The sequence below is a fragment of the Rhinolophus sinicus genome, chromosome 3 (genome assembly GCF_057876585.1).
Source record: "Rhinolophus sinicus isolate RSI-liver-muscle chromosome 3, RSI-T2T, whole genome shotgun sequence".
Taxonomy (NCBI): Eukaryota; Metazoa; Chordata; class Mammalia; order Chiroptera; family Rhinolophidae; genus Rhinolophus; species Rhinolophus sinicus.
The window spans coordinates 1,551,721-1,577,968 of NC_142503.1; the positions used below are offsets into that span (position 1 = coordinate 1,551,721).

The 26,248-nt window shown below is 53.9% G+C and overlaps 1 protein-coding gene and 3 long non-coding RNA genes across 6 annotated transcripts; 1 reads left to right on the top strand and 3 right to left on the bottom strand.

The window, feature by feature from the left end:
* Positions 1-6,797: 6,797 nt before the first annotated feature.
* On the bottom strand, positions 6,798-11,318 carry LOC141570742 (uncharacterized). 2 transcript variants are annotated; one of them, XR_016020589.1, is made up of 2 exons: positions 11,223-11,318; positions 6,798-7,478 (listed from the first exon to the last, which is right to left on the bottom strand). It is a non-coding gene; the product is annotated as an uncharacterized LOC141570742 (long non-coding RNA). The 2 variants fall into 2 exon arrangements; XR_012495205.2 differs by lacking the exon at positions 11,223-11,318 and adding an exon at positions 9,285-9,862.
* A 1,470-nt stretch (positions 11,319-12,788) lies between these two features.
* Positions 12,789-21,550, bottom strand: IRX2 (iroquois homeobox 2). The gene is made up of 5 exons (XM_074329111.2): positions 21,089-21,550; positions 19,359-19,761; positions 18,336-19,043; positions 17,500-17,574; positions 12,789-16,817 (listed from the first exon to the last, which is right to left on the bottom strand). Exons 1-4 carry the CDS (start codon positions 21,332-21,334, stop codon positions 17,522-17,524), a joined length of 1,410 nt encoding a protein of 469 aa, XP_074185212.1. The 5' UTR covers positions 21,335-21,550; the 3' UTR covers positions 12,789-16,817; positions 17,500-17,521.
* A 165-nt stretch (positions 21,551-21,715) lies between these two features.
* On the top strand, positions 21,716-25,229 carry LOC109453570 (uncharacterized). 2 transcript variants are annotated; one of them, XR_016020588.1, is made up of 4 exons: positions 21,716-22,059; positions 22,488-22,616; positions 23,147-23,228; positions 24,839-25,229. It is a non-coding gene; the product is annotated as an uncharacterized LOC109453570 (long non-coding RNA). The 2 variants fall into 2 exon arrangements; XR_012495203.2 differs by having other exon boundaries at positions 21,725-22,059; positions 22,488-22,607.
* LOC141570741 (uncharacterized) lies at positions 22,423-23,213 on the bottom strand. Its single transcript, XR_012495204.2, has 2 exons — positions 23,021-23,213; positions 22,423-22,882 (listed from the first exon to the last, which is right to left on the bottom strand). It is a non-coding gene; the product is annotated as an uncharacterized LOC141570741 (long non-coding RNA).
* Positions 25,230-26,248: the final 1,019 nt, after the last annotated feature.

Genomic DNA, 26,248 nt, shown 5'->3' on the forward strand with positions numbered 1-26,248 from the left:
TTTATCCTCTGGCTGCCACAGGGGTTTCCACGGAGGCCAGACAGTGCGGCGAGGGTCCCGCTCGGTGGGGACAACTCCCGGGAGAGGCCAGCAGGCTGATGGTGAGGTCACATGGCCAGAAGTGGCTGCACCTCGGCAGGAGGCTGTGCTCAAGGAGAGGCGCAGACACGGCGCAAGCCTCCGCCAGAAGCCACTGGCTGGCTGACTCTCAAGCAGTGCCTTCTCGCTTCACCCTAAACTTGAGGTATTCACTTGTTTCCAACCCCTGGAGATGTGTGTGCACTGAGACTCGGCATCTGGACACCGCCTGCCCAGCTCCGGGTACTCTGAAAAGAGACAGCCTGACGGAAGGAAACGGGCCCCACTGTGCCTCGCAGTTTTCTCCAGGCAGCTGGCGCTAGACAGAATGTGCCAACTTGCTGACTGGTGATGAGTGACAGTCCCAAAATATTCCTGAAATACGCGGTCAACTTGATACGTCTTGCTTAAGGGTTGTTAATCCATGTGAAATAACGTAGACTCAACTCCTGCTCCAAAATTAGATTGTGCAGGCGAAGCAGAAATCTGAGGGGATGAGACTCGGTGTGTAATTAGGGAAACACTGCAGGAACTCTGTGTGTGTGTGTGTGAGTGTGTGTGTGTGTGTGTGTGTGTGTGTGTGTGTGTAACAAAAAGGCAAGGCATTGTGCATGGTGTTTAACATTTAAGCAACTTCAACTAACGTTTGAGCCAAGCAACCCAGTGGACACAAGTAAAGGAATCTGACAGGAAGTGCGAGACACGGGACATGCTTCCGTGAGCTGCACCCTCAGTCCAGTGTAAATACTGAGCTTGGCTGGTGTCTTGTGGAACTGGAGTCAGCGAGAGGCCAACGTGTGCTCATTACAAGAGATAAATTAAAGGAAATGTTGGCATAAGCTACAGCTCTATAGTTCACCTCCCCTTCAGATTTTGAGTTATTCTCAGAAATTTCAACTCTGTTGGGGAGGGGAAAGAGATAGATAGATAGATGATAGACAGATAGACAGATAGACAGATGGATAGAAAGGTTTATACCCTCCAAAAAGGGAAGATCTCAGAAAAGAAACTGAGAGCTGAGATTTTAGTTTCAGATTCCAGAAGGATAAAGGCCTGAGGCACTTCCTTAACCCTGGTTTGCTGAGCTCTGGCAGAGCGTGGGGTCCGTCCCCACAGAGTCCCTCTCCCAGGGAACAGCCCTGAAGGACAGAGGGTGGCAGCTACCGTGCGCTGAGAGCTGAGACCACAGCAGTCGGTATCTTTTTGCCCGGCAATACGTTGCGATTATGCCGTGTGTTTGTTTTTGCAAACGCTGAAGCCCCTTTGTATGAAGTTGCTGTAGAGTGACTAAAGGCAGAGAGAGCAGCTCCTCCTGACATGAGAAGGGCTCTCTGCCACTCCCCATCTGTGCAGAGAAGCCTGCGTCGCACGTAGGCTTGGGGCCGTGTTCATTGTTCTCGGCTGCGTGTGTACACGAATTTGCAGGTCCTGGTGGGTATTCACTGAGACAGACGATTCCCACTGAGGATGATGGCAGATTGGGGAATGCACTACCCACACGACCCCAGGCTGGATCCTGGCCCCTTGTCTTCCTTTTATCCATGACATTCATTTGCCCAAAGGCCATTTGGCAGCAAGAAGAGCTGCGGAGGGGAGATCGGGGGTGTGGGGCAGGGAGGAGAAATTAGGCTGGAAGAGCACTTTGTGCAAACCAGTCAGGGCCGTGTCCATGGCATGGGGTCTGTGCCTTGCCCTGGGTTAATCTGGGCAACTTCCAAGCCTCTGTTTTGTCACCTATAAAACGCAGGTGATAATCATCACTATTTTGTAGCCTTAATGTGAAGATTAGATGAGATAATCCAGGTTAAGTGCACAGAGTAAGTGCTAAATGAATGCTGCCAGTTTCTGCCTTTATAATTAGTTGGGTCTGTAATCACTTAGATCTGTAGCGCTGTCCTGTGCACCATGTGAAGTCACAGCAACCCAGAGAGACCCAAGGGGTTAGTATGAAGCTTAAATGAGATACAGCACGTGAGATCCTCGGTAAATAATCGACTGCAAAACCTTGGCTAGTCCCACAACTTTCATCAGCTCTGGTTCTGAGCCAACACTGTTGTAAAGCATCTCAAGCCCAAAGCCGCCCCCCACCCCCACCCCAGCGCGAGTCACAGGGCAGACCCCGGTGTCTCTCCCAAAATGCAGAACAACACCCAGCTCATGGAACTAACTCAGGGTTAGACATCAAGCATGAAAGGCGTGCGTTTAAGTGAGGGGACCTATTTGGGGGCACAGCAACCATGACATAACGAGTGATGAGTGGCTGGCCCAGTTGTGAGGTGACTCTGGATGCAGAACGAATGCTGTCCCACGTCGCTGGGCGCTGCCAGTCCAGCCAGTCTCCGTCCTGGTCCTGGGAGTCTGCTCCCGCCACCCACTACTGTCGGAGCAGCCTGGGGCCAGAGGGGAAGCAGAACTGAGTCCCTAAGGATGACGTCAGCAAAGCTCCGGCCTCTCTCCCACGTCCCAACGTAGCCACACCCATGTCACCACCCACAACAAACTCTCGGGAAAGGGAAGAGTAAACACGTGCACAATCTCTTCCTCGTCCCGGACCACTGAACGTGGCTGAGTTAGGGTAGAAATGATGTGCGTTGCCACCAGTTAAATAAAAATATTAGGGTGAGAGAAAATTTTTCAAATGTGTTTATGTGTTGAACGTCTCTTCAAGGCCAGTCATTAAAAGTGAACACCAGTTAATGTTAATAAAAATGGCTTTGAATTTCATGAGTTTCTTTTTCATCTTTGCATCTCCAACCCAATGAGAAGGTCTCCCTGGGGCTGAGTCCCATCACCTGAGAGGCGGAAGGGTCTGGGAACGCGTCCATCCTTCAGGGGGAGCTCACAGAGCCTCGTGGGCAGACGGGCTCACACTTGCACACACACCTGTGCACACAGACATACACACTGCCCTGTGCCTTTCCAGTTTTTCACTATAACATGTATATAATGTACTTATGAGCATAACTGTCAAGTTAATTGATGCCATTGCTACAAAGCCAGGCCTTACTCTGTGGCAGTTAAAAGCCCATAGGTTCCCTGAAGTAGTAATTAAACTTGCTATACCAACCCGAGTTCCCTTTGCATTTGTACCTAGCACTTCTCGGGGAGTTTTACTAGGAGACATCTCAGTTAAGAAAGTGTGTTTTTCTGCTCGCTTCCTGCATGAGGAAGCGCTGGAGGCACCGTGATGGCAAGTTAATTAACCATGAGGAGCTGTCAGCAAGGGCTGGGGCTGGGAAGCGAACCGGCTGCCGTCTCTCCTGCCGGACAGACCACCCTCTGCTTCTCGCCCCACACATTTTAACCAGCGGATGGTGTTTCAAGAGGCCGCGATCGCGGAACAAGTGTTTAATAAGGACACATTAAAACAAATTCGTCGGCATCTAACCTAAGTTGCACTAAAGAACAGTTGAGGCCATTTCATGGGACCTGGGTACAATCAAGGCTCAGAGGCAGCACAGGTCTCCTGGAAGGAGAGAAGATGAAGATCGTGGGTTTGAGGTTCTGGCCTCCCACACCCGCTGTCTGTCTGCACGAGGTCCCAGGACACTTCTGTGTACACGGGGTGCCTGTAGTTGGCAGTCTGCAGGGTGTCCCGGGATCAAGCTATCTTTTGGAATGAGCACCAGCCAGGGGAGATGAGGACAATGACCCAGCAGGCTGCCACGTCCCGAAGCCCGCTGCTGAGGACCCAGTCTCGGGTCTGATCCTGCAGGCCAGGGTCTCCTGCAGCCCCTCAATCCAGCGAGTGTCAGGTCTGCGACCAGCTTGAGGAGGTACTTTGGAGTCTGGAAGTGGAATGGCTGGTGAGGGACAGGCTTTGAGAACGGAGAACAGCATCTGGAGGCTGCAGGGGCAGGCGGCAGAGTACGGGCCAGAGGGAGGCTGTAGCAGGGGGTGGACAGGTGGGAAAAGAAGGCAGAGGAGGCAAATGTAGGCGTTGCTCTTTCAGTTATCATGTGTCTTCCCATCAAAACAGTTAAAATGACAATGTTCAATTTCCTGTGAGTTCCTGGCTTGATGCATCTTTTGTTGGTCCTTCTCACCATATCGTTTCTCCACTTAGGGCACAAACGACTACTCGAAAGTCACATTCTCTGTGAAGAAAGTCTGCTGTCTTTCCCCAGACACACAATGGACGCACCTGGAACGCCCTAAGGAGGCCGTGTCCCCTGTGGGTTTGCCGTGAGTTTGAGGGCTCATTGGTGATGACCTGGACTTGTTAGTGGGGTTGCACAGTGACACAATGACACCCAGGAAGAAATTACTGAAAACCCGAGTGAGCGTTGCTGGCTTTCGTGGTTGTTGAACTAAAAAGAGGGCGTTTTAAAGTGCTCTGACCCACTGCCAGCACCTGGCAGTCCCACGCGGAGGGAATGAACGCAGCTTGCAGGGGCGACAACATATCTCCAGAAGTCTCGTGACCAAAGCGTCACTCTGAGGGCACCATACTGCTTCTTGGCGTCTCCATCTGCAGACTCACCGTGCTGACTTCAGGTCAGTGCAGACCCTGCAAGTGTCCCTGTCCACCGGCCTCCTGATTCTCGGTGCTGACTGCAGCTACAACACACAGTTGGCCCATCAGTCCAGCTCCAGAACCAGGGCCAGAGCCCAGATTTGGCCCCAGCATTCCTTCTTCCTGCCAATTGTGGGAAAGGGTGTTTGTGGGCCCACAGCTGAGTCAGAACTAAGGCAGAGTCCAGTGCTGGGAGTCCCCCCCTATCAAAGGCAGTCATTTTTCCTGCTTCTGATGGAAACCAAGGGCTTGCTGGGCACCCTGTGATGGCCAAGCTAAGCCACCCCAGCCCCCACCATCGCCGGACACCTTGTTGGCAGGACATCAGTGCTCTCTGGAAACTTCTGGCTCTTTCCAGAGTGCATGGGGCATCATATTCCAGACCCGGTCTACAGGTCATGTCACCACACTGCAGAGGCGCTGTCTCTCCCTCTTGGCTCAGCCACCTGAATGCGGCCTGAATTCCACTGCAGGCTTTTTATGTCTTATTTTCTCAGCCTCGGTTCTATCACCTTTTTCAAAAATACCAATGCCTGGCCCCACGCCAGACCAACTGACCCGAACCTCTGTCCAGCTGTCTCCAGTGCGTCCCAACTGAAGAACCAGTGGATTCAAACATGAAGTCACTTAACGTGGAATGTAAATGCTATGAACATGGGGGCGGGTCCATAAACCCATGCTGAATTAAAGTGACCGTCTTTTTTTTTTAATTGTTTTCCTTTTCTTTCCAATAAAATAATTGTTAAACTATAACTTTTGCTTGTGTTATTGCTTTGTTGGATTTTGCAGTCTAGCCAATCTGACTTGATTTAGCTGTCAAAGTGCCACGGACCTCAGCGTGAGTCGGGTCATGCTCAGCGTTTCTGTGCTGGCATCACGGGTTAGCCCCAAACCCCAAACCCTGTGCCTCAGAACAATCAGCATACAGGTCATTTATTTAAAACAAAGAGTTTCCTCTTTCAAATGCTCAGGGTCTTATTTGTACTTATCATACAAGTATTGTACAATTACTAAAATAGAACTGCCCAAAATGAGTATTATAGCTATTTACCGCATATTAACCTGACTGACTTTGATATTGACATGAACCCATCACTTCAGTTCGAGCCTCCCTGTGAATGTCCCCGTGGTGCCTTTCCCTCTCAGTGCACCAGTCCCTCTGCAGCTTACGGCCTTGTCACTCCTCTGTCCCCATGTCTCAGCCTATGTCACGTCCCTGGTTGAACCATCTACCTGGTTGTAAAATGGTTGTTTTTAAATAGAGCGTTGACTCAGGAGGTGAGTGTGTGATTCGAGAACAGCTTTCCGTGGGAGAAAGGAGAGACGGGAAGGTTTGGAGAACAGGTCAAAGCAAAAGAGAGGTTCTAAAAGGATTGTTGGGGTCTCTGTTGAAAGACCAGGTTCGCTTACTGCCTGTCTTACTGTAAAGTGGTGCTGGCTTGAACAAAGGGCCCCACACCTGTGACTCCAGCCATGAATATTCACCTACTTTCGTTGTGTGGATTTTGCCTTGCTGCCTCCCTCCCACGCTCCTCTGTTCCCAGCCATATAAGAAAAAAAGCTTCACTTGACAAATGTTTTTTAATGTGTCTCATCAATGTTAGGGTTACCAGATTTAGCAAATAAAAATAAAGAACTCCGACTCACATTTGAAATTCATATAACCAATGACACGCTTTAGAGTGTGTCCTAAATACTCTATGACACACACTTACACTACAAAGTTTGTCAGTTGTTTATGAAACAATTGAAATGTAACTAGATGTCAAGCATTCTGTTTGGCGACTGTGTGTTTCATGTACTTATATGTTTGAACACATGCATTCATGGCTTCACTGTACACTTTCATTGTACTTACTTATTGGTAGGATCTAGTCTTTCTCTCAGACATCGGAGGGACAGCTCTGAGATCAGGAAGAAGACTGTCGTTGTGCTGTATAAAATTAAGCATCATGACATTGTTCATGTGTCAAAACCCACAGACTGTGCAACAAAAGAATGAAACCCAACGGAAACTCTGGACTTGAGTTAATGCTGGGTCACGATTGACTCATCAATTGTAACAAATGCAAACACTAATGCAAGACGTAAATAAGAGGGGACAGAGCAGGGGTCTCTGGACTTGCTGTGCAGTTTCTCCGTAACCTTAAAACTGCTCTAAAATACAAAGTCTATAAAAAAACAAACACACAAGACATAGAAGTGCTAATATTTGATCTTTTTATATGACGTGAGCAGGAAAACATGTGCGCAGGGTCCAGCTCTGTGTGTGAAGTCAGCAGGAAAGTGAGGATTTGGCTCCCGGGGGGGGGGTTTTGGAATCACACCTCTGGTGAGCTGGTGACAGGGGCACCTGCAGAGCCAGTGGTGCTGGGTCATCCTGGGAGACGGGGACCCAGAACTGAGAAGCCTTGACTGTCGCAAAGGGCACTCCTGAGTATGGCTGGACTGCGTCCAGGCCAAGAGCTGTTGATCTCCAAGGAAAAGGGTCCACGACGGGCCTTCTCCACCTGGCCCTTCCACCTTTCAGGGCAGTATTGGGTCTTCTCTGTGCCTTGGCCTCAGACTATCTGAAATTGCCCTGTAGCCCACCCAGCTCACATCCACTGATGTTCAACCTCCAGTGACCTTGACACCACCTTCTCAGTCTTGCCCTGAAGGCCCCTGCCAAACCCTGGCACTTACTCTTCCCATCGCGGTGACGTGGCTTCCCACACGCAGGAGGGCAGAAGGAGGCTGGCACTGATGACCAGATGACAGTGAGCTTGCTCTCTGCTGGGCCCTAGTGGAGTGAGTGCCGCAGAGCCCAGGGCCAGACCCAGGACTGCCTACTCACGCCGCTCCAGCACCTCACCTCCCTCTGCGGGGTTCCGCAGGCCTCTCCCTGTCGGGGATCAAAGTTTAGATATTAAAACAATGCAGCTTTAAAGTTGTTATTTAAAAATTTGACATTTATAAAGTATGTGTATTTTGCCTTTAAATTTTAATAGCTAGCTTGGAATATTTTTGAAGAAATAATATGTTTTGGAAAACAAAAACCAAGTTGGTCATTTTTATTTCTTACATCAGGTTCACCGTACAGTTTCTGTTGAAAATACATTTGATCCACACTTTGAATACAATTGCTTTTTAATTGTTGAATCATTATTGTCAGTGAAACAAATTATATAAAAATCTTGATTACCTAAGACAAGGAGTGATTCTGCTCAAGAGAAGACAAGAAAAACTCGATAGCATAAATGTGTAATTTATGAAGTATGCTGTTGTCATTTTATTACAAATCCAAGCATTGCCACCCCTCAGAATGGACATGCACAGTAACCATTAAATTTTGTCCTTTCCCATGGCCTGACGATTTCCACACAAAGCAGCTCTAGCCATATTTCGTGATTGTCATTAGAAGGTATGTTTTCCAAGGTAGAAGCATAAAGCATATCGTAGTGAGCAGTTAATAAGCCTGATTTGCCACGTTCACTGTTCAGACACACAGTGTGGCCATCATTTGTCTTCTTGGCCTGGCCCCAAGTGGACATCTCTGGGCCTCAAGCCCAGGGAGGTCTGTGAGTGAGCCCACCCGGGCAGTGGGCAGTGATGCCTGGAGGTGGGCTATGGGGGGAGAGCCACCCAGGGAGCCATACCAGGACAGTCTTGTCCCGAGGTCGTGGAGGTCACCTTCATGCATCACCCTGTCTGGGGCTCCCCTGCCCAGAAGTGTCCACCTTCAGAGTGCATGGACTGTCGCTTTGCAGGACCACTGTCCAGAGGACAGGATGGGGCCAGGCCAAGGAGGCCACCAAGGAGTGTGAGCCTGTACGGAGCTCAACTCCATGGCACGTGGGACACACTCCAGGTGACGATCCAACGTAGTAGCCAGCACCTGCCCCCAAGCATCCTACGCCAGCGTTCCAGTGCTCCTGCGAATCGGCCAGCACCAGAAATGCGTGCGACTCTGAGCCTCCTAACCCCCTGATATTTAGGACCATCACTGATTTTCTCCCAGTTTGCACTGTGCACCTGATCACATGTTTTGCTGCTACTTAAAGATCAGAAGTCAGAAAGTTGTTTACAGTGTAGCTCCTGTGTGGGGCTGTCTCCTGCAGGTTGCCTTTTTCTTCTTTCAAAGCACAGCCTTAACTCAGTCCCTACCTTTATTTAAAAATCCATCCCAAAGGGAATGTTAAACAAACAGTCTCTGTCTTCGGCCTTGAGCAGGACCTCCATACCTGCCCCCCCACCCCTAGACAGGCCTGCCAAGGTAAGGCTCCACACAGGGTTAGGCCCTTCCAGGAACCCCTGTTTATATCGGAGCCCATGGCGACCAGGGGCACTTTCATCTGAGGGGCTGAGTATCACAGACACTATAAAACAAACTGTTTTCCCACCGCTTGACAGCCCAGAAGAATAAAACTGGAGCCGGCCTGAGCCTCTATTTAAATAAACCGACATCATCACTGGGTAAGCTAGGAGCCTGATGTGCCCCCTGCATTTGGGCCAAGGGGCCTTCAGGCCACCCACCGGTCCCCCATATCTGCATCTGGCTGTAGGGACTTTCAGGGTCCAGTTAGGGTTAGGTGCTGGTGGCTGGGAGGATGGGGCTGAGGTCACCTAGGGCCACAGCTTCCTCCATACCAACAACAGGGCCCCAAACCCCAGGTTACAAAGTCCACCACCTCCCCCATCAGACTCTCACCTGCCCCCAGTCCCAGGGCCTCCTGCGCAGCCTCCGGTGCCTCCTGTAGGTTTTGGGCCAGGGGACTCTCTCTCCACCTGCTTGAGGCCATGGCTCCTAGGGTCCCACCCCTAAGCTACCAGGTCTGAGCGCCCAAGTCAAAGCCGCCAGCGGCCGCTGGAGAACGAGGACCAGGTCTGCTGACATGGACCCCAAAAAGGAAAGGGTGAGGAAACCTTTCTTGACACTGCGACCTGTTTGCTCAGCAGGGCTGTCGCAGGATGGAACCCAGCAACCCGGAGCCTCGAAGGCGCTCCCAGCGGGGCGGCGGACTCCGCCGCCGCCACATTGGCTCAGACACCACCTCCAGCCAGCCCTCCAGCCCGTTCTTTCAGAGAATCGCTGGGGTAAGGAGGAGTGTGCCAAGACGAAGACATTGTCGTTGTCGGGCCTGTAAAACCCTCACTTATCCAGAAATTTTACTATAAAAGAGAAACTTCGCTGGCGACTCGCCTGCGGGGAGTCATGCGAAGACGCCCGCGGCTCAATAGCGCGCCCCTTGGGGCCCTCGATTCATTTGTCCAAAGTAGTCCCGGAAGGCCCGCGGCGCGCCCGGGTCCACGCGGCTCCTGTGGTCACCGCATCCCTCGGGGCCATCCGCGGCCAGCGCGGGGCCAGGGCGACCGGCAGCTGCGCGAGTGTGGGGTCCCGCGGCCAGCTCCACCGAACGGGGTGCGCGGAGGCGGGAACCCGGAAAGGAAGGGAGCTAGGAAAAAGCGGGAGGCTGGGCGCTGCGGGGCCGCGCAGAACTGCCCCGCCGACCTGGCCGACCCTCCATCTCCCAAACTAGAATAGGCCGCGCTTTCGGTTCGCTACCGAGGCTCCGCAGGCACCCCCGCCGCACAGCAGCCGCGCGGCGCCGGGCCGGCTCCCCCGCCAGCGCGGGGGAGGTGCAGTCACCGCCACCCCGAGCCTGCCCTGGGGGAGCAAGGCGACAGGCGGGGGAGAAGAGGAGGCTTGCGGAGAGGAGGCCTCCGGAGTGGGCCGGAGAAGGCGACACTGAGTGGAGCCTGCCCGGGGCCAGGACCTGGGGTAAGGGAAGCCGGAGTGGGGCCCGCCCGGAGTGGGGCCTCCTCCGGGTCGTCGCTCCGTCCTGCAGGCTGGTCGGCGGCGGCGGGAGCTTGAGGACCTGGGACCCCTCTGCTTTCCTAGGGATGGGGGCCCGGAAGTGGCGGGAGACGTCAGCAGGCGGCTGAACCTGGGCCTCCCGGGCCGTGGGGGTGTGGGGCACAGCCTCCTAGTGGGGAGATTGGGGGGGGGGGTCGTGCTCTGCCCACTCCTCCGCGCCCCCGCCCCCCTCCCCTTCCCCCCCTCTGCCAAGGGCTTCCAGCCACGACTTCGCGGGGACGGGAGCAGGCGGCCCACGCTCCCTTGGGGTGCTGCTGCTCTGGTCACCCGCCTAAGTCCAGGTCGCTTCCTTTCAGGGCCTCGATGTGAGCAACACAGCGCACACGTGGCGGCGCTGCGCTGGCGCACGCGGGACAGAAATGGTTCTGGGGGCATCCGCTGGAGGGTGCCCCTAGCTCCGCCGGCCCAGGGGACTGGCGAGGGTGGAAAAACAGTTCCCTGTTGTGCTAGAGCAAAACAGGCGTGCTCGGAACCGACGTTTGTGGGGCTTTCCGTGCCTCACGGGCTTCGGGCCCCAGGGTCCCCAGGACAACGCGGGCCGGAGCAGGCCCATTGGGGTCGGCCGGCGCCTCCGGCTCGCGTACCTTCGCCCAGGGCCGCCGGGGTTCAGAAGGCGCAGGGCGACCGCGGCGACAACCACGGTCTTCCTTCCGCTGCCTAGAAGCTTCGGCGGGGCAGCCACTGCCTCTCTCCTCCACGCTCCTCGGGTACCAGTCGGCCTTCCCCGCCTTCCGGGCCACCCACTCGTCCCCACCGAACCCTCTAACTCACCTCTCAACCTTTCAGGGCCAAGGACTCCCTCCATTCCGCCCCTGGGCGGAAGGTGTGGTGCGGGAGCCGGTGCACGCGCGCCGTACCCGCACGGGTGCTGGGCACAGGCTCAGCGCCCTTCCCTCCCCAGGCCAGGCCGCCCGCGCGGCCGGAGTAGCACGGGTTCTCCCCTGTTCGAAGATGTCACGGGTTAAATGTCCACTTTGCCCTTCCCTTGATCTTGAGGGGAAGGCAAGAGCTGCCCGCACCTTTCGGGGCCTCAGACCTGCGGCTGCAGCGAGCAGCCCCAGCCCCACTAACTTTGATCACCTTATTAATTCCAGCTGCGCTCTATTTGTTTGTCATTTTCCCCTTTTCCTCTGGAATCATTATTTATGGCAGGAAAAAAAAGGTGCCCTGTAGTAGACTGCAGACAGGGAGGGGGTTTCTGAGAACTGGAGGGTGAATGTGTTTTCCCTAAAGGTCACCAAAAAGGAGGGGCGGAGGGAGCCTGGTCTTTGGATGCATTACTCAGCTAATTACAGCATCAGAGAAATGAAAAAATAAATATTCCTGAAAATAACCAAAGGTAATTATAACCCTGTTGTTGACAGTAATGATTAATAATTGATCAGGAGTTACACACAATAAATTGTCAATTTATCTCCCCACAAAAAAATGCTACGGCTTGCGTCGCTTGTGTTTTGTTTCTTCCCTGTGGGCATTTCCTATGAAGGTCGACTCTGCTCCCATGGGGAGGAGGCCCCAAAGCTCACGTCGCTTCCTTAAGAATATTAGATTTAATTTGTCTTCAGTTCCATATGGAACAAAGTTGCTTTGGGACATCTTTAAAAAAAAACAAAAAACAAAAAACTTTCCCTTATTATCTTGGGGCCAGACTTAAACAAACAAAAACATTCTTCCTCTTTCCTTGTACCTGGGATTGCAAAGAACAGACGACAGAGATTTCATAACTCATTCCATTTTTATTATATTACCAGTATAATAATCCTCCTTTGTAACATCTTCAATTTCTATCTTTCTTAGAAAGAGGGAGAACGCTCTGCTCTCTCTCAACAGAGGGAACACAGCCTGTTTTGTGTGGAGCCCATCCCTCCCTCTGCAGGAGACACAGTGATATAAGCAGAGTGAGACATGCAAATGGGGTGTTTGCACCTTAAAACGGGGGTTAAAGTTTTTTCTCCCTGGTCTCCCAATGGGTGATGTCCAAACGCATTATCATCAAATCCCAGTTCCCTAGCGTTCCAGCCACACCAAAGGGAAGGGCTGGCGAGTGCTTTTTATGGCCAATAGAAAGTAATTTTCAGCAAGTGGAAAATTATATTGTCATAGATTACTTCTTATAATAAGCCTTTAAAATATCTGTAGGGATTTGTCACTTACATAAAGGTTTGAAACTACATCAAAGGGACATGTCCCCTTTGCAATTTGTAGACATTCAAATGATGTTAATCGCAATATCCACATGCCACAGAAGATTGTGTATTGTTTCCAAGATTGCCTCTTGGGTTAACACGTTTTTTAAATGTTTAAAATGGTTTTAGGTTTTTTTTGCTTTTTGGTGTGTTTTTTTGTAAAAGTAGTTAAAAACATATTTAATAGATCTGCTCATCCTTAATTTGGAGTCAAAATGAATGTTTTCCTTGGGGTTTTCAATGCACTGGGTAACTACAGAGAAATTATATGGTGGATAATCACGGTATACTGTTACTTGGAGGAAACCTAAAAATCGAGTGTATTATTTACATTTGCAAAGGGTTACCACTGACTGAAAAGAGAAATTGGTTTGGAATGATTTTTTTTTTTTTTTTCAAACTGGTGTCTGCTTACCGACTCTAGCAGTGGAAGGTTAGGGCACATTTATTCTGTAACGTTAAAAAAGAAATGTCCGCTTTACTCTTTCATAAACAGTTTAATGCAATTTTAAATGACCCCAAAACGCACGCGGGTTTTGCGCAAGACTATTCCACTCCTGAGTTTTTTCCAGTGGTTCGCACCGTGCAGGCTGCAGACACCTGATAAGCGCATGCAGAACACCGTCCCGAGCAGACACCGACCTCTCTCACCTCCAGAATGAGCCCGGGTGGCCGCCGGCGAGGGGGTGCAGGCAGGCGCCCCTAAGGCCCCAGGCTGCGCGCTCCGGCTCCAGTCCTCTCCCTCCGCTCCGCCCCTCCTGCCTCCGTCAGACAAAGGTGGATGAAGTTCTTTTCAAGTTTCAAAGGCTGTGGCTGGGCGGCTTTGCAGAAACAATAACTCTTTTATTGGGAACAAATGTTGACATTTGACGGGCGCGGGAGGCAGCGGCCGCCGGGCAAGCGCTCCAGGTGCTTTCGGCAGCGCCCAGCCCCGGGGCCCACCTGAGATTAAAGCGCGAATTCCGATAAATCAGCTCTAATGAACCCCGGGGCCGCGGAGGGCAGCGGGGCCGCGGAGCCGGAGCGCGCCTAGACCTGCACCCAGCCTCAAGGCCAAAGCCCCCAGCGCGCCCCGCGCCCGCTCAGGTGGCTCTGGGTGTCCCATGTCCTCTCGCCCGGGAACAAATGCACACGGCTATCGTGGCCGGAGACTTAATTTTTGATTAATTAGATTTTAAAGTAAAAATAAAAATCAGACCCCATTAGCCTCCTTCCCCAATGAAGGATACCTCCTTCCCCTTTCCTCCTTCAGCTTAACTAAGGATATGCACGGAGGAGAGCCCGCAAATCACGCTGCATTTCTTTCAAAAGATCCCTCTAAACACCTGCAGGTTTTATGTTCTTAGTGTATATTTAAAAATTAAGTTCTCCAGAAAGAAACCCAGGTCAGGAGGCAGGGAGGGTAAGTTATGGAAATCTCTGATAATTTGTTGGCATATAAACATCAAAGAAGATTCGTTAGCCGGGGCTAATCTCCTGAGCTGCTTTGAGTTTTCACCAACTGAAAGGTGCACGTTGTCCCCGGGAGCGGGGTCTGTCTGGGGTGTGTGCCTGCATGGGGGGACGTATCACATGTCCAGGTAACACAATCTTCTGTTCCAAACGCAGGCGGCTTTTATCCAGGCTCCAGTTTCTGAACATATGCACCGAGATCAATTTTTGCTTGGCTTTCCTAGTCCCGCACTCCACACTTTGAGATGGAGTGTCTTCAGTGCTGTATCTTAATTAGGCTGTGTGGTCTCTCAGTGTTTCATTTGTTAAATATTGTTAACTTTCATCCATTTCACCTTAGTCTTCAAAATACTCAGATTATAATATTACGCATAACAGAGACGTTGCTGCCACGTGCAGTGTGCACTCCTGCTGATTCAGAAAATATGGCTAATATTAATAAAAGCAAACTACTTAACACCTTCATATTGCAATCGAAAATGCTCTCTGGAGGGGAAAGTCCTTATCTTCCCCGAAATTGGATGAGGTATTATGTCTAAAACAAAAACAAGCGAAGGAGCTCCCAGCTCCCTTTGACTTCCACAGACTGGCATTTGTTTTCTTGCAGACAGGCTGCCACAGAGCGGCCAGGCTCCCATGTGAACAGCCTTCTCTGTCTCTGAGAGAGCTCAGCTCCAAACATTTCTGTGTCTATTACTGGGGGAGCAGGAAGGGAGAAAAATAGTTCCCTACCCCCCAAGATTCACGGTGTCAGACCTCCAAATGCTTATGGACTCAAAAACCAACAAAATGCCCAAGAAGTCATAGAAAGCCGAAAGCCCGTTCTGCGTTTTCTCTGCAGGCAAACCACAATCGCTCCTCCCCCCGGCCTTCCTCTGTGTCCAGTTCACAGCCCCCTGGCTTTGCCTCAAGTACCTAAGATTACTTTCAAATACCCTTTCTAACAAGACCCCAGCAAAAGACCACTAATTTCTAAGGCACAAAAAGCCACTGGAGAGAGACCCGTTTGTCAATATCAACTGGTCCAGCAATTTCCCATCCTCAGACACATCAGCCTATCGGAGCTGGCAGATGTTTAGACAAGATTTTATAAATTGTTCAATATCAGCCCATAATGAACCCCAACTGACCATTCCAAAGCGGCTAAAAGCATCCGGGACGACCCCCGCTGGGATGCAATAATGTGCTCATGCTGCAGCATTATTAATCACGGTATAAAACAGATGAACCTCTTGAAAAGTAAGTGTGTGATTGATTAAAGGGCACTCTGAGAAGCTATTATTCTTGTTTTATAACCGTAAGTTATATTCACTCCATTTATCTTTGGAGAGGAAATAAATGATTGTTCATTTCTTTTCTGAAATTATATTATATGGATATCCATATAATTTTGCTGAAAATTAAAGTGACAGGTTTGCTGGTTTTATGATACTAATCAAAGGAAATATGTTACTTGACTACAAATTCTAGACTTGTCCTATAATTAGATAATGAGTAACATGGTAACGAGGCAATAGTCTAAGGGGTGTGAAACTTTTCTTTCCCCCAGGGTAAAGGTGAGGGCCACGGGGAGGAAAATAAATCTCCCAGGTTTTCCTCTTGTGTTTAATGTGAGTTATATGAAATGGAGAGTTAAGAAGTCACTCAATAAATCTGAATAATCTATGCTAATTTGGATAATTCAGGCTTTAAAATAAACAATTATTTCTATCAGTCATTTATGGTGGGGGGTGTAACTATATTACCCATGTTATCACAATTTTCCAGTTTCCTGAAGAGGTTCAATAAGCCAGCCTCAGAAATAAATATTAAATGGATTCTACTGCATGGGGCATAAGGTCATCTTATTTTGCCAACTTTTAAAAAATTTACACTAACAAGAAATTTGCATATTCAGAACACAAAATTTTAATTTTCTTGCAATACATGTGCATATAAATAATCGAAAATCACTTGTATTTCTCTTCCATCTGCCTTTTTTTTTTTAAATGAGCAGAAGGGGAAGATTGTTTCACACATTTTCATTAAAAAGCCTGAGGTCAGATCACCTGGGGGGAGGGGCTGCCATCATCACTAGGTCTCTCCCCAAATCACTCATCTCTGAAAAAGGAGCCCCGAACACCATATTATTGTAGTCTAGTCTGTTTTTATTTACAATTTAAGATATAAATTAGTAAAGAATTATTGTTAAACAACCAACAAAGATTGTATAACCAGCAATGTTCAAATAAAAACCAGGCAGAATTTATTTACAAAAAGTTTAGATTCCATTGCAATACAACTTGCATAAATTACTAGAAGCTTTATATCATTATAAAAATAAATATCAAATTTGTTTCCACTTCTTAAGTACTCAAGTTCTTCAATCACGTTTTATTTCTACTGTGTACATCTTTTACAAATAAATTTTACAGTAAATCCTATCACACCTATAGAATATATACCGTGGCAATGAAGTGATCAATTCAAGATATCCTGAGAAAAAAGATTGTTTTCAAAAGTCACACATACATTGGGGAAGCTATACTATGCCAACAAATTCACGCATATCCAACAAAAGTCTGCTCCGTTAGATTGTGGGGTGACAGTGCTCTGTGGCTCCTTCCTTTACAGTGGCACGAGATGCGGTGGGAGTTGAGAGAGCGGCTTTTTATAGTATCTGTATATTTATGAACTTGGGAAGAGAATGGCCTGCTGACTTTTTTTCCAAAGCAATTGTGACACCTACCTGTGGACCAAGGAAAAAACCAAATCATCCCAAATCCTTCAGTTCCACACCAAGATCATCACATTATAAAAATGAGTCAATCTGAAATGGTTCCGCCTCTTTCCTGACATCAAGATGTGTGATTAGTAATTTTGCCTAGTTGTAAAATAGGTGTTTTTTGAAATACTGCTGTAGCCAGAGAAACTGCAGGGTCCTATCTAGTCCGTCTGGACATGGGGGTCAGCGGGACAGGCCTGATAAAAAACCAGCGCTTCTCGTCTCTTTGACTCTGCAAATATTGCCTAGAACTGCTTCTGAGATCCAAGTTTCGGTAGCCCTAGCTCATCAATGCAAGTGTCTGCTTATTCTGTGTCTAGTGTGGTAAAAACAGCTCCCTATTGCACAGGAATCCCCAGATTGAGAGAAGAGTGTGTGTGTGTGTGTGTGTGTGTGTGTGTGTGTGTGTGTGTGTATTCACTCCAGTGAAGGAGTGATTCTTCAAAGCAGGACTTGAGCAAAAAAGAGGGACTCTAGAAGAGAGAACACATACTCTCCCACTTAAAGAAAAAAAGACCAAGAAGATTGCAATGCTCCGTCTTCAGATCCCATGACAAGAAGCAAGAAATACACATTAAGAGAGTTGAACGTGCAGGTGCAGGGAGGCTCCCCCAGGGTGGGCAGAAACACCAGGGTGCCCACTTACTTGCATTGCTGTGCTCGGCCCTCTATAGGTAGGGCTGGACGCCCCCACCGACCACGGTGCAGCCCTCACTGGCATCTGTCAGGGGAGGGGGCAGTTAGTGAGAACCGACCCCACAGCCCCGGTCTCCCAGGCTACGGCACAGACACCACCCACACACCCAGGCATGCTGGCTCCCCGCATGCTGGGGCAAACAGTTAGGGAACCTGACAGTCTCCACCACCGCTGTCTGAGACAGATTTGGTCACATTTCCTATTTCTCATTTTCTTTCCCCCTTGAGCTCGTTTTATCAGCTCAAGCCTGAATTATGAGCAACAGAGGCAACATAGAGAAAGGGAAAGAGAGGAAAAACGCTCTGGTTTTCTGTTTTGAAGAACTAAGGCCTCTGGGAGTCAGGAGAACGTTTTGTTTCCTCCAGGCCACGGGCAGAAAAGGAGAGTCAGCTGAGACTATTGACCAACAGGACGCCCGGAAGCTGCAGCTCAATCAGCGGGAGAAAGTGTAATTTGCATTTTGTGGCCGTTTTCGCGGGCCAAAACTCCAACAGCCTGATGGGGGTGGTGGTGATAGTAAGTACAATAAGCAGGAAATAATAATGGAGCAGGCCTCCTCGCAAGGCAAGGAGAGCCTTGCCCTCCTCACCCCCTTCACGTCTCCTAAATTTTAGTCAAAAGGTGGTGCATTCTGTCTTTTTCGGTTTTTCCTTTAGTGGCAAAGGTCCCCCCTGCATTACCATAGCGTGGGTCTCCGGGCCCATTCCCCACGTTTCCCAGGAGTGCGGACTAGCGGGACCCCGCGGGCTCTCCCTCCCCGAGGACCCGCGGCCGCAGCAGCCTACCTTTCTTGGGCTCGTAGCCGCCGCCCGGGGGCCGGTAGTGGGGCTCCAGCGGGTGTGTGCCCGCCTTGCCCGCGTCGCTGGCCGCCTTGGGCGCCGTATGCAGCGCTTCTCCGGGGCCCGCGGCCGCCGTGTTGTAGCGCAGGAGCCCCTGGCCCTGCAGCGCCGCGTTCAAGTTCCCGTAGTTTGTGTAGTTGCTATAGAAGGGCGACGTGTAGTAGAGGTGGCGGCCGAGCAGCGGCGACGCGGAGTAGGGCGACCCACCCGGCGGCGCTCCGGACGAGGCGGGCGCGGCGGCCGCCGGCAGCCCCGGCGGCGCGCAGCCCGGGCCCAGGCTCGGCTGCTTGAGGTCCGACGTGGCGATCTCGGCCAGAGACCACAGCTTGGGCTTGCTGGCTGGCTGTGGCGCGCCCGGCGACGTCCGGCTGCCCAGGGGCGTCTTGCCGCCGCCGCGTGGCGCGGCCTCGGGCGGGGGGCTCAGCAGTGGCGCCTCCACGCCGGTGAGCGGTGACGAGGTCACGGCCTTGGGCGGCGCCAGGTCCCGCTCGCCATCCTCCTCGTCGTCCTCGTCATCCTCCAGGTCGTCGTACTTATCCTTGCATTCCGAGCCGGATTCGCACAGGGGGTCCCCGGCCCGGCAAGGCAGCTTCTCCCCATCTGACTCGGCTGAGCACGAGTGATCCGTGAGTGAGTCGACATGCAGGCTGATCCCTGCAGGAGTGCGGGCACCGTCTGTGGCACGTGGGACAGCGCGGGCACCCAAGGCCCCTCCGTCCCACGTCTAGGCGCACCAGGCCCTCCCCATGAGATTCCTCACCTCCACCCAGCCCCAGCCGCGGCCTAGGGGGAGCATGCCCTCCCCGGGAAGCGCCCGAGTTGTCGCTGGGCCTGTGCTCTGCTAGGCGGCCTGGGCTCCAGGCTGGAAGCTGGGCTGTCGGCCAGGCAGCGTCCTCCCCGCCCTCAGCTCTGGGCCCCGCCTGGGGAGAAAGTTCCCCGCGACCTCGCGCCAGCAGCGGCCCCGCTCACCTTCGTCCTCAGCCGAAGTCTCTGTGCCCTCCTGCGCCTTGTCGGGACTCTCCTTGCTCCTGGAGGCGTCACCTTCATCCTCGTCCTCGTCCTCGCTTTTGTTCCTCGGGGCCCAGGTCATCTTGTTCTCCTTCTTGAGGCGCCGGCGCGCGTTGGCGAACCAGGTGGAGACCTGCGTGAGGGTCATCTTGGTGATGATGGCCAGCATGATCTTCTCGCCCTTCGTGGGGTACGGGTTCTTGCGGTGCTCGTTGAGCCAGGCCTTGAGCGTGGCCGTGGCATCGCGCGTGGCGTTCTTGCGGTACGCCGGATCGTTGAGCTGGTATGGGTAGGCCGCACTGCCGTACGGGTGGTAGCTGATGGCACCCGTCATCCCAGTTGTGTGCGCGTCGTAGGGCGCGCCCTGGAACCGACAAGAGCCTGGTGAGTGGGGTGCGCGGGGATCGGGCAGGCAACAGCCCAAAGACGACCCCTCGGCCCGCCCGCCGCCGCCTTTCCCACCGCGAGTCTCTCCGGCAGAGCCGCGCTTCCCGCGGCAGCAGAGCAGAAAAAACGCAGTGGACAGCTGTTGATCACCAAAAGCATTGCAGTTTTATTTTAGAATTTTTGAACTATTTCACTTTCCTAAAATAACATTATCTTCCCCCCCCCCCCCAAAGTCCCGGAGCCGGGATACGTGTGCACGGAAACACCAGGCACATGCAGGCCCGCAGGTAGTTTCTTGATATCTAAATTTCTCTGGATTCTCAAGCGCTGCGGCCCCCCCTACTCCCCTTACCCCGCCCTTACGTGGTTAAAAAACCACCCCGAACCCCCGCTCCGCTATTCACAGTTCCAAAGCTCTGGCAAATCCAATTTGCAACTCAGAAGCCAGTCACCGTTTCGAATTCTTCAAATACGCGGTAATTAGCATTTTAATTCAGCCTTTAATGTTTAAATTCGAGGCATTTGCAGCCTTCACCGAGGCCCCAGCCACACAGTCGTTGCCCTGGAATTCCCCCGAGGGCGGGCTGTGTCCACAACCCCCCGAAACGGCCTCAATCACCCGCAACGCGCTGCCGCCACCGCCGCCGGGCCCAGCAGCAGACCCCAGGCGCGCGGGCCGACCCCAGGTCCGGAAAACTGGAGCTGCTCTCGGTTCGTAGGGGACCGAGGCGGCACTGGCGGGCCACACGCTCGCCGACACTTTTTTCGAAAGCACGGCCTGTGGGACCGATTAAGACCCAGACAACCGCGGGCTGAGACGGGCCCGGGCGCCGCTGGCAGATGCTTCGCTGCCTCCCAACCCGATCACCCCAAGCCCTGCAAGCAGCAGCTAAGCGCCCGGCAGCCGCCCGGAGGTCCCAGTGGCGCCGACCCTCGCGCCCCGCGCCAACAGTAGCGAGCCCCAGGCCCGCTCTGGACCCCTCGCCAAGCTTCGGTGCGCGAGCGAAGGACACCAGAACAGAACCCGACCCCAGCGCACCCGCACTTTCCGGGCTCTTTGGTTAAATGATCCCAGGAGCTGAGGCGAAGGGACGCGGGTCCCGGCCAGGGCTCAGGGACATCGCCGGCCGGCGGCTTTGCCTCTCCCCGCGGCCTCGTGTCCCGTCAGCGGCGCAGCGGCCAGAGTTGGCGACCGCTGAGCCACCGCCCCCGGCACGTTCCCCTCGGCCCGCTCCTCTCGCAATCCCGACGAGGGTCCCCGGGCCGGGTGTCCCGCGCCCCCGCCCGCCCGCCCGCGCGGTTACCATGTAAGACGGGAAGCCTGCGGCGGCGGCGGCGTCGGCCGAGTACTGCAGCGGGCTGCCGAAGCCGGTGGCCGCTTGCGCGGTGAAGGCCGCCGAGCCCGGGTAGGGGCTGAACGCCGAGCCCGACGCGGAGCGCGCCAGCTCTTCGCTGCGCGGCGCTGCCAGTGCCGACGCGCCGTACGCCGGGCAAGAATACAGCGCCAGCGAGCCGGGCGCCTGGTACAGGTAGCCCTGCGGGTAGGACATGGTGGGCGCGGGGCCCGCGTCACGCCGAGCAGCGGGCAGGGCGCGCGGCGCCCTCCATCCACGCCCGGCCGGGGCGCGGCGCGGCGGCGGGCGCGAGGACCGCGGGCCGAGGCAGGGGCGGCGGCAGCGCGGAGCCGGTGGGCGCAGCCGCGCGCCAGGCCGGCGGTCGGGGTTTGGGGGAGTCTGGAGTCGCGAGTGAGGAGTTGAGGAAGGAGCGCTCGAGTTTCCGAGGGACATTGGAACGCGGAGCTGTCCGTCACGCGCTCATCTGCATATTCGGGTGCCCGCCCCCTCCCGGCCCCGCCCACTCCTGCTGCCAGGCTGCGGCCGGGGGAGGAGCACGGAACCAAGAAGGGAGGGGAGAGAAGGGCTGAGCAAAAGGAGGCGGGAGCGGGGAGGAAGGAAGAGGGAGGGACGCGCAGGCTTTTGTGGCGCAGTCGCCTCTCGCGCGGCCCCAGCCTGCGACCCGCGGCCGGCGGCAGGGCAGCCAGGCCCGCGGCGCACCACTTCCCACTCGCACGTACGCCCAGCCGACCCCCCACCCGCGCCCTCTCCACCATCCTCACCCCACTCCGGTCACCCCACCCCAATCCAGCCACTGCCCGGTCCCCCAGCTCGGCCCGCGAGGACTACTAGGCGGAGGCCGCCAGCAGTCGGGCCGGGCTGGTCCGCTTGAGGGACGATCGGCCCGAGCGCCCCTCTTCGCCGCGAACAGGCCGGCCCAGGTGACTGCGCGCGGGACCCCAGCGTCCGGGCGGGCAGCTACGGGACGATGTGGGGTGAGGGTCGGGCTGGTTGCACTCGCGGTCCAGGTCCTCCTGGGGGTGGCGTGCGCGGCTCTCACTTCCACCTTCCTCGGTCTACTTTGCCTCACTATGCGAGGTGCCCAGCATGGCCTCGCGTCTGGTGGCCTGACCCTCGCCGCCCAGCTTGTCCCCGCCGTGCCCGTATCTGGGGCGCCTTCGGTACGAACTGCCAGGAGGGCCCTGAGGTGAGCCTTCTGCTCCTAAGTCCGTGATGGATAACCCGGTCCCTGGGCGTTACCCCCTTACAGTTGTTGGGGACGTTTTAGCACACACTGCCAGGGCTTCACCCCAAAAGGGTTTTATTTTGCTTTAATAAGTTGACTCCTTTTCGGATTTGTGTTGTAAAGCACTCAGGGAAATGACCGTCACTGGACAGACTGCCTCTGGCACGACGTGAAGCCTCGCTGTCACTTAGGGATGGACGAGACAGCAAAGGGCTGGTGGCACAAGCGCAGTCGGCAGCGCAGGTAACTCAGGTAACACGCGTCTCGAGCGGTGCCTCGTGGGGCCTAGAGGGGAAATGCACAACAACGCGCCCTGGGGCCCCAGCCCCCGAATCCCCCCCCCCCACTTCCCCATTACCCCCCCCAGTCTCGCGGAAGAGGACCGGGGCGGCGCGGGAATCACGGATGGGCAGGCTCAGGGTGTCTACAGGGAGTCTGCTGTGTGCAGGCCCGGGGGGTAGGGGGGGAGGCGCCCACCCAACAGGTGCCTTCTCTCGAAGCCATCTCTCATGGGTGACCTGTAGGGGGAGAACGCCGTAGGTAGAAGCCCCGGCCTGCACCTCGTCCTCTCCCCACACCTCTCCTATACCCTCACGCCCCCCCCCCCACACCCCAGCCCTGTTGGCTCTGCAGCCCGGGGGAACAGCCTCATATACCGCGGTTCCATTGGGGTCGCGCCGACGCAGGGCGAGGAAACGGTGCGGGATGGACAGGCTCCAGCCACTGGCCTTGTCACACGCGGAACCTTCGAGGCGCAGTCAGCGGCGTTTGTCTTTCCCCAGATCCAAGGCAACCAGTTTCAAATAGCAGTGTTGGACTTGAGGACCCGCCCTCCTTGGTCTGCAGGCCTGTCGCTCGCTCCTGGTAGGTGCGGTGCAGGCAGTTATACCAGCTGCCACCCCCAGGTAGCCCCCAAACTGATCGTCCTTCACCAGCCTTCCCTCTCCTGCCTCTCTTTGCTCCCCCCCCCCCATCACTTTTCCCACAAACCACAGCCCGGCAACCTTCACATCAGCGCCAAGCACACCACTACCCCACACACATACACACCACTTCCCACGCACTCTGGGCCACTGCAGGGACCCAGCAGGGGCGTTCCAATAGGCTTCGACCCCAAGAGGGATGCCCGAATTCATTGCAGGGCCGATATTTTAAATCAATTATTGTGGAATGAAAAAGGAAAGCGATAAAGAGAGGAAAGAGGCCTCAGCAGCCCCGTGGAGCATGCCCGTGGCAGGATCTGTGACATTTTTGGTCCTTTTGGAGGGAATTCTGCCAGGAAGAAGCCGAAAATGAGTCCCGCCACTTGGGTGACAAACAAAGACAGCAGCGGATCAGATTGCAGCCTTTCCGTTTGCTTCCAATTAAATAGTTTAAGTGAAAAAATCAGGTCTAATGTTTATCTCCAAGGAGGACTGGCCTCGCAATTTCCATTTCTAAAGACCAGTTTCTGCTGTGGTTCATTAACATCTGGGGCTCGCCCCCTGCCCTCCCTCTCACACCCACCCCCGGCTTGATCTCTGCCAGGGGCAGAGAAGAAAACAGCAAATTATTACAAAAACATCCCCAGTTTGAAGCAGGAGCGTATGCTGCGAATCTATTCGATTTTGACATCAATTAAGTATCTAACCAGACAAGTGCACGTGGCTTTGGAGGGTCTCCCAGTTGCCCAGGGTGCATTGCATCTCCAGGAACACTGCCTACCCTCCCCCCGCTTTACTCAGCGCTGCTGATTCTGAAGACAGCCTCTTCCTGAGTGTGTTTCCCCCTCCCAGCAATTACACTCCTCCACTGAAATCTAAATTTTCCACACTGCTGCCTGCTACTAATAAAAACCGTCTACCTTGCACTATTAAACAGTCGAATCGCACTACATGCCGTTTTTATTGGTAGTGACTGTAGCAAATTAAAATGCCTACGCAGAGACATTAAAACTTACGCTCTGCATTGTTGCCGGAATATATAACTCCGTTTCACTTTAAAGCTCCCCGATTTTTAAAAATCACTTTTCCTTTTCTTAGATTAAAGTTGGCTTGGTCTTCTTTTTAAAAATTAATCGACAGAACACGCGGCAAGTGTCGAGGCTCCGTGCAGCGGCTCGGTGCGCAGCCTCCAGCGAGAGTGGCCTGGATTCGCTGGCACTGCGTCTCCGGCCACCGCAAGGAGCGCCGCTCGGGGGAGCAGAGACCAGGATGTGTCGCTCACGAGCGCGGAGGGGCGTCCTGAGGCTGTAGCGCCGGGGAGGGTCGGGCAGTTGGCTTCTGCATCTTTTCAGTTGCCTTCCAAGCTGCAATGGAAGAGAACCCAGCAGGCGTGCGAGGCAAATCGAGCCACTGCTTGGACCCCACGATCACCTCCAACAACTGCTAGGCGATATGAACTTTCAGATTTGCAGCGGGTCCCCTCACTTCCCAAGTGTGCATTGAAAAAAAGGGAGTTTAACACTGTCACATTTTTGTTTCTTGTCCCAACAGTGGCTGCTGCACTTAGAACACGTCGGCGTGGACGTGCGCATTTCAACGAGCTGGGTTTCCTGTGAGGCCAAGAGCTGAGCGACGCCAGAAACGCGGCCCGGGATCCAGGGCTCTCCAGGCGCTCTGCAGACGCGGCCGGTTCCTGCTCTCGCGCAGCCGGGAGGCCGGGAGCGGCGCGGGCCGGAAGTCCTGCGCGCGGCCGGTGAGGGGGCGCTGTGGCCCGCGGCTGCGGCCTGGTCCCGGCAGCCGTGGCCCCGGCGCTGTCCCGGGCCACCGACGGGCGGCAGACGCCCCCGCCCTAGCGCAACCTACCCCATTCCCGCGTCGGTTTAATTCCGGGAAGAGGGAAGATTATGCCGGGGCATTTGAGTAAAACCTACGCCGAACACGATCATTATCTCCGCCTGTCTTATTACCGTGGACTTCGCTGGGGTTTTTAAGAGGTTGGTGGGAAAATAACTCCCAGTTGTGGGTGTGTAAATTTTTTTGTCAATTAAGATTGATGTACACACTTTACATGGGTTCACATTCATGAAGTGACATTTAGAAATGTAAGTCGTTTCAATGTATCAAAGCACATTCCAGTTGCGTTCCCAATGAAGGGTCCCTCCAGTCCCTAGGCCTCCGGGGTTATTTGTGGGGGGAGTGAGAGAAGGCAGAAGAGCGGGAAGTGTGGCTTTGCAGTTTCCCTCCTTTTTCTTTTTTCTGAAAACCGAAGCACGCAGTTATAAATTGTACAAAGTTTAAGTCAAAATGGAACGTGAGGATCTTGCCAGTGTGGTTTCCTCCCTCTGCATTCTATGATCACCTTTGGTAGGGTTTCGGATGCAGCGGTGTCTCCAGGGTCTCAAATTCGCTTTAGATGCTGCCACTTGCGCCTGGAAAACACGCGCGCAGGGGACCGCACACAGGCTGAAGGGTCCCCGCCACTCGTGACCTGGAGCCCTGAGCTGGGATTCAACTAGGGGTTTTCAAACGGGCCTGAAGGCCTGGGCTGTCCCGGGAGCGCCACGGGTCGCGTGGAGAGGACCCCGATGCTCGCGCGGCCCCTGGGGTGGCGCGGCGCAGAGTGCCGGGACGGCCGGCGCGCTCCTGTTGCACGTTCCTAGACCCGCACTCACTTCTCCAGCTCCTCCCCGCTTAAGTGCCTGACTCTGTAGCTCGTAATTACTGCGAGGTCTGTTCCTCGCTGACTCGTCCCTCCCGGTTTCCTCCAGTGGGCAGGAAAACTCCCAGTCTCTCCATCGATGCCCCGCCTCCGACGTGCCTCCTGAAGGCTGTCTCCCCGCAGCGCCGGGAGAATTTCATCTTGCCTTTTCTCAACATCTTGCAGCCTCGGTCTCCGTCCTCTGCCCCTTTCTCTCTGCCTCCTCCCTTCTCCCGTTGGTCAAGGTCCCCCTGCCGCGATGG

Excerpts from the sequence above, each read along its gene's own strand:
- IRX2 (XM_074329111.2), bottom strand. The coding sequence starts at position 21,334 with ATGTCCTACCCGCAGGGCTACCTGTACCAGGCGCCCGGCTCGCTGGCG. Across the intron at positions 19,762-21,088 it reads CAGGCTTCCCGTCTTACATG|GGCGCGCCCTACGACGCGCA; the intron begins GTAACCGCGCGG and ends TGTCGGTTCCAG. Across the intron at positions 17,575-18,335 it reads CGGCTACGAGCCCAAGAAAG|ATGCCAGTGAGGGCTGCACC; the intron begins GTAGGCTGCTGC and ends CTCCCCTGACAG.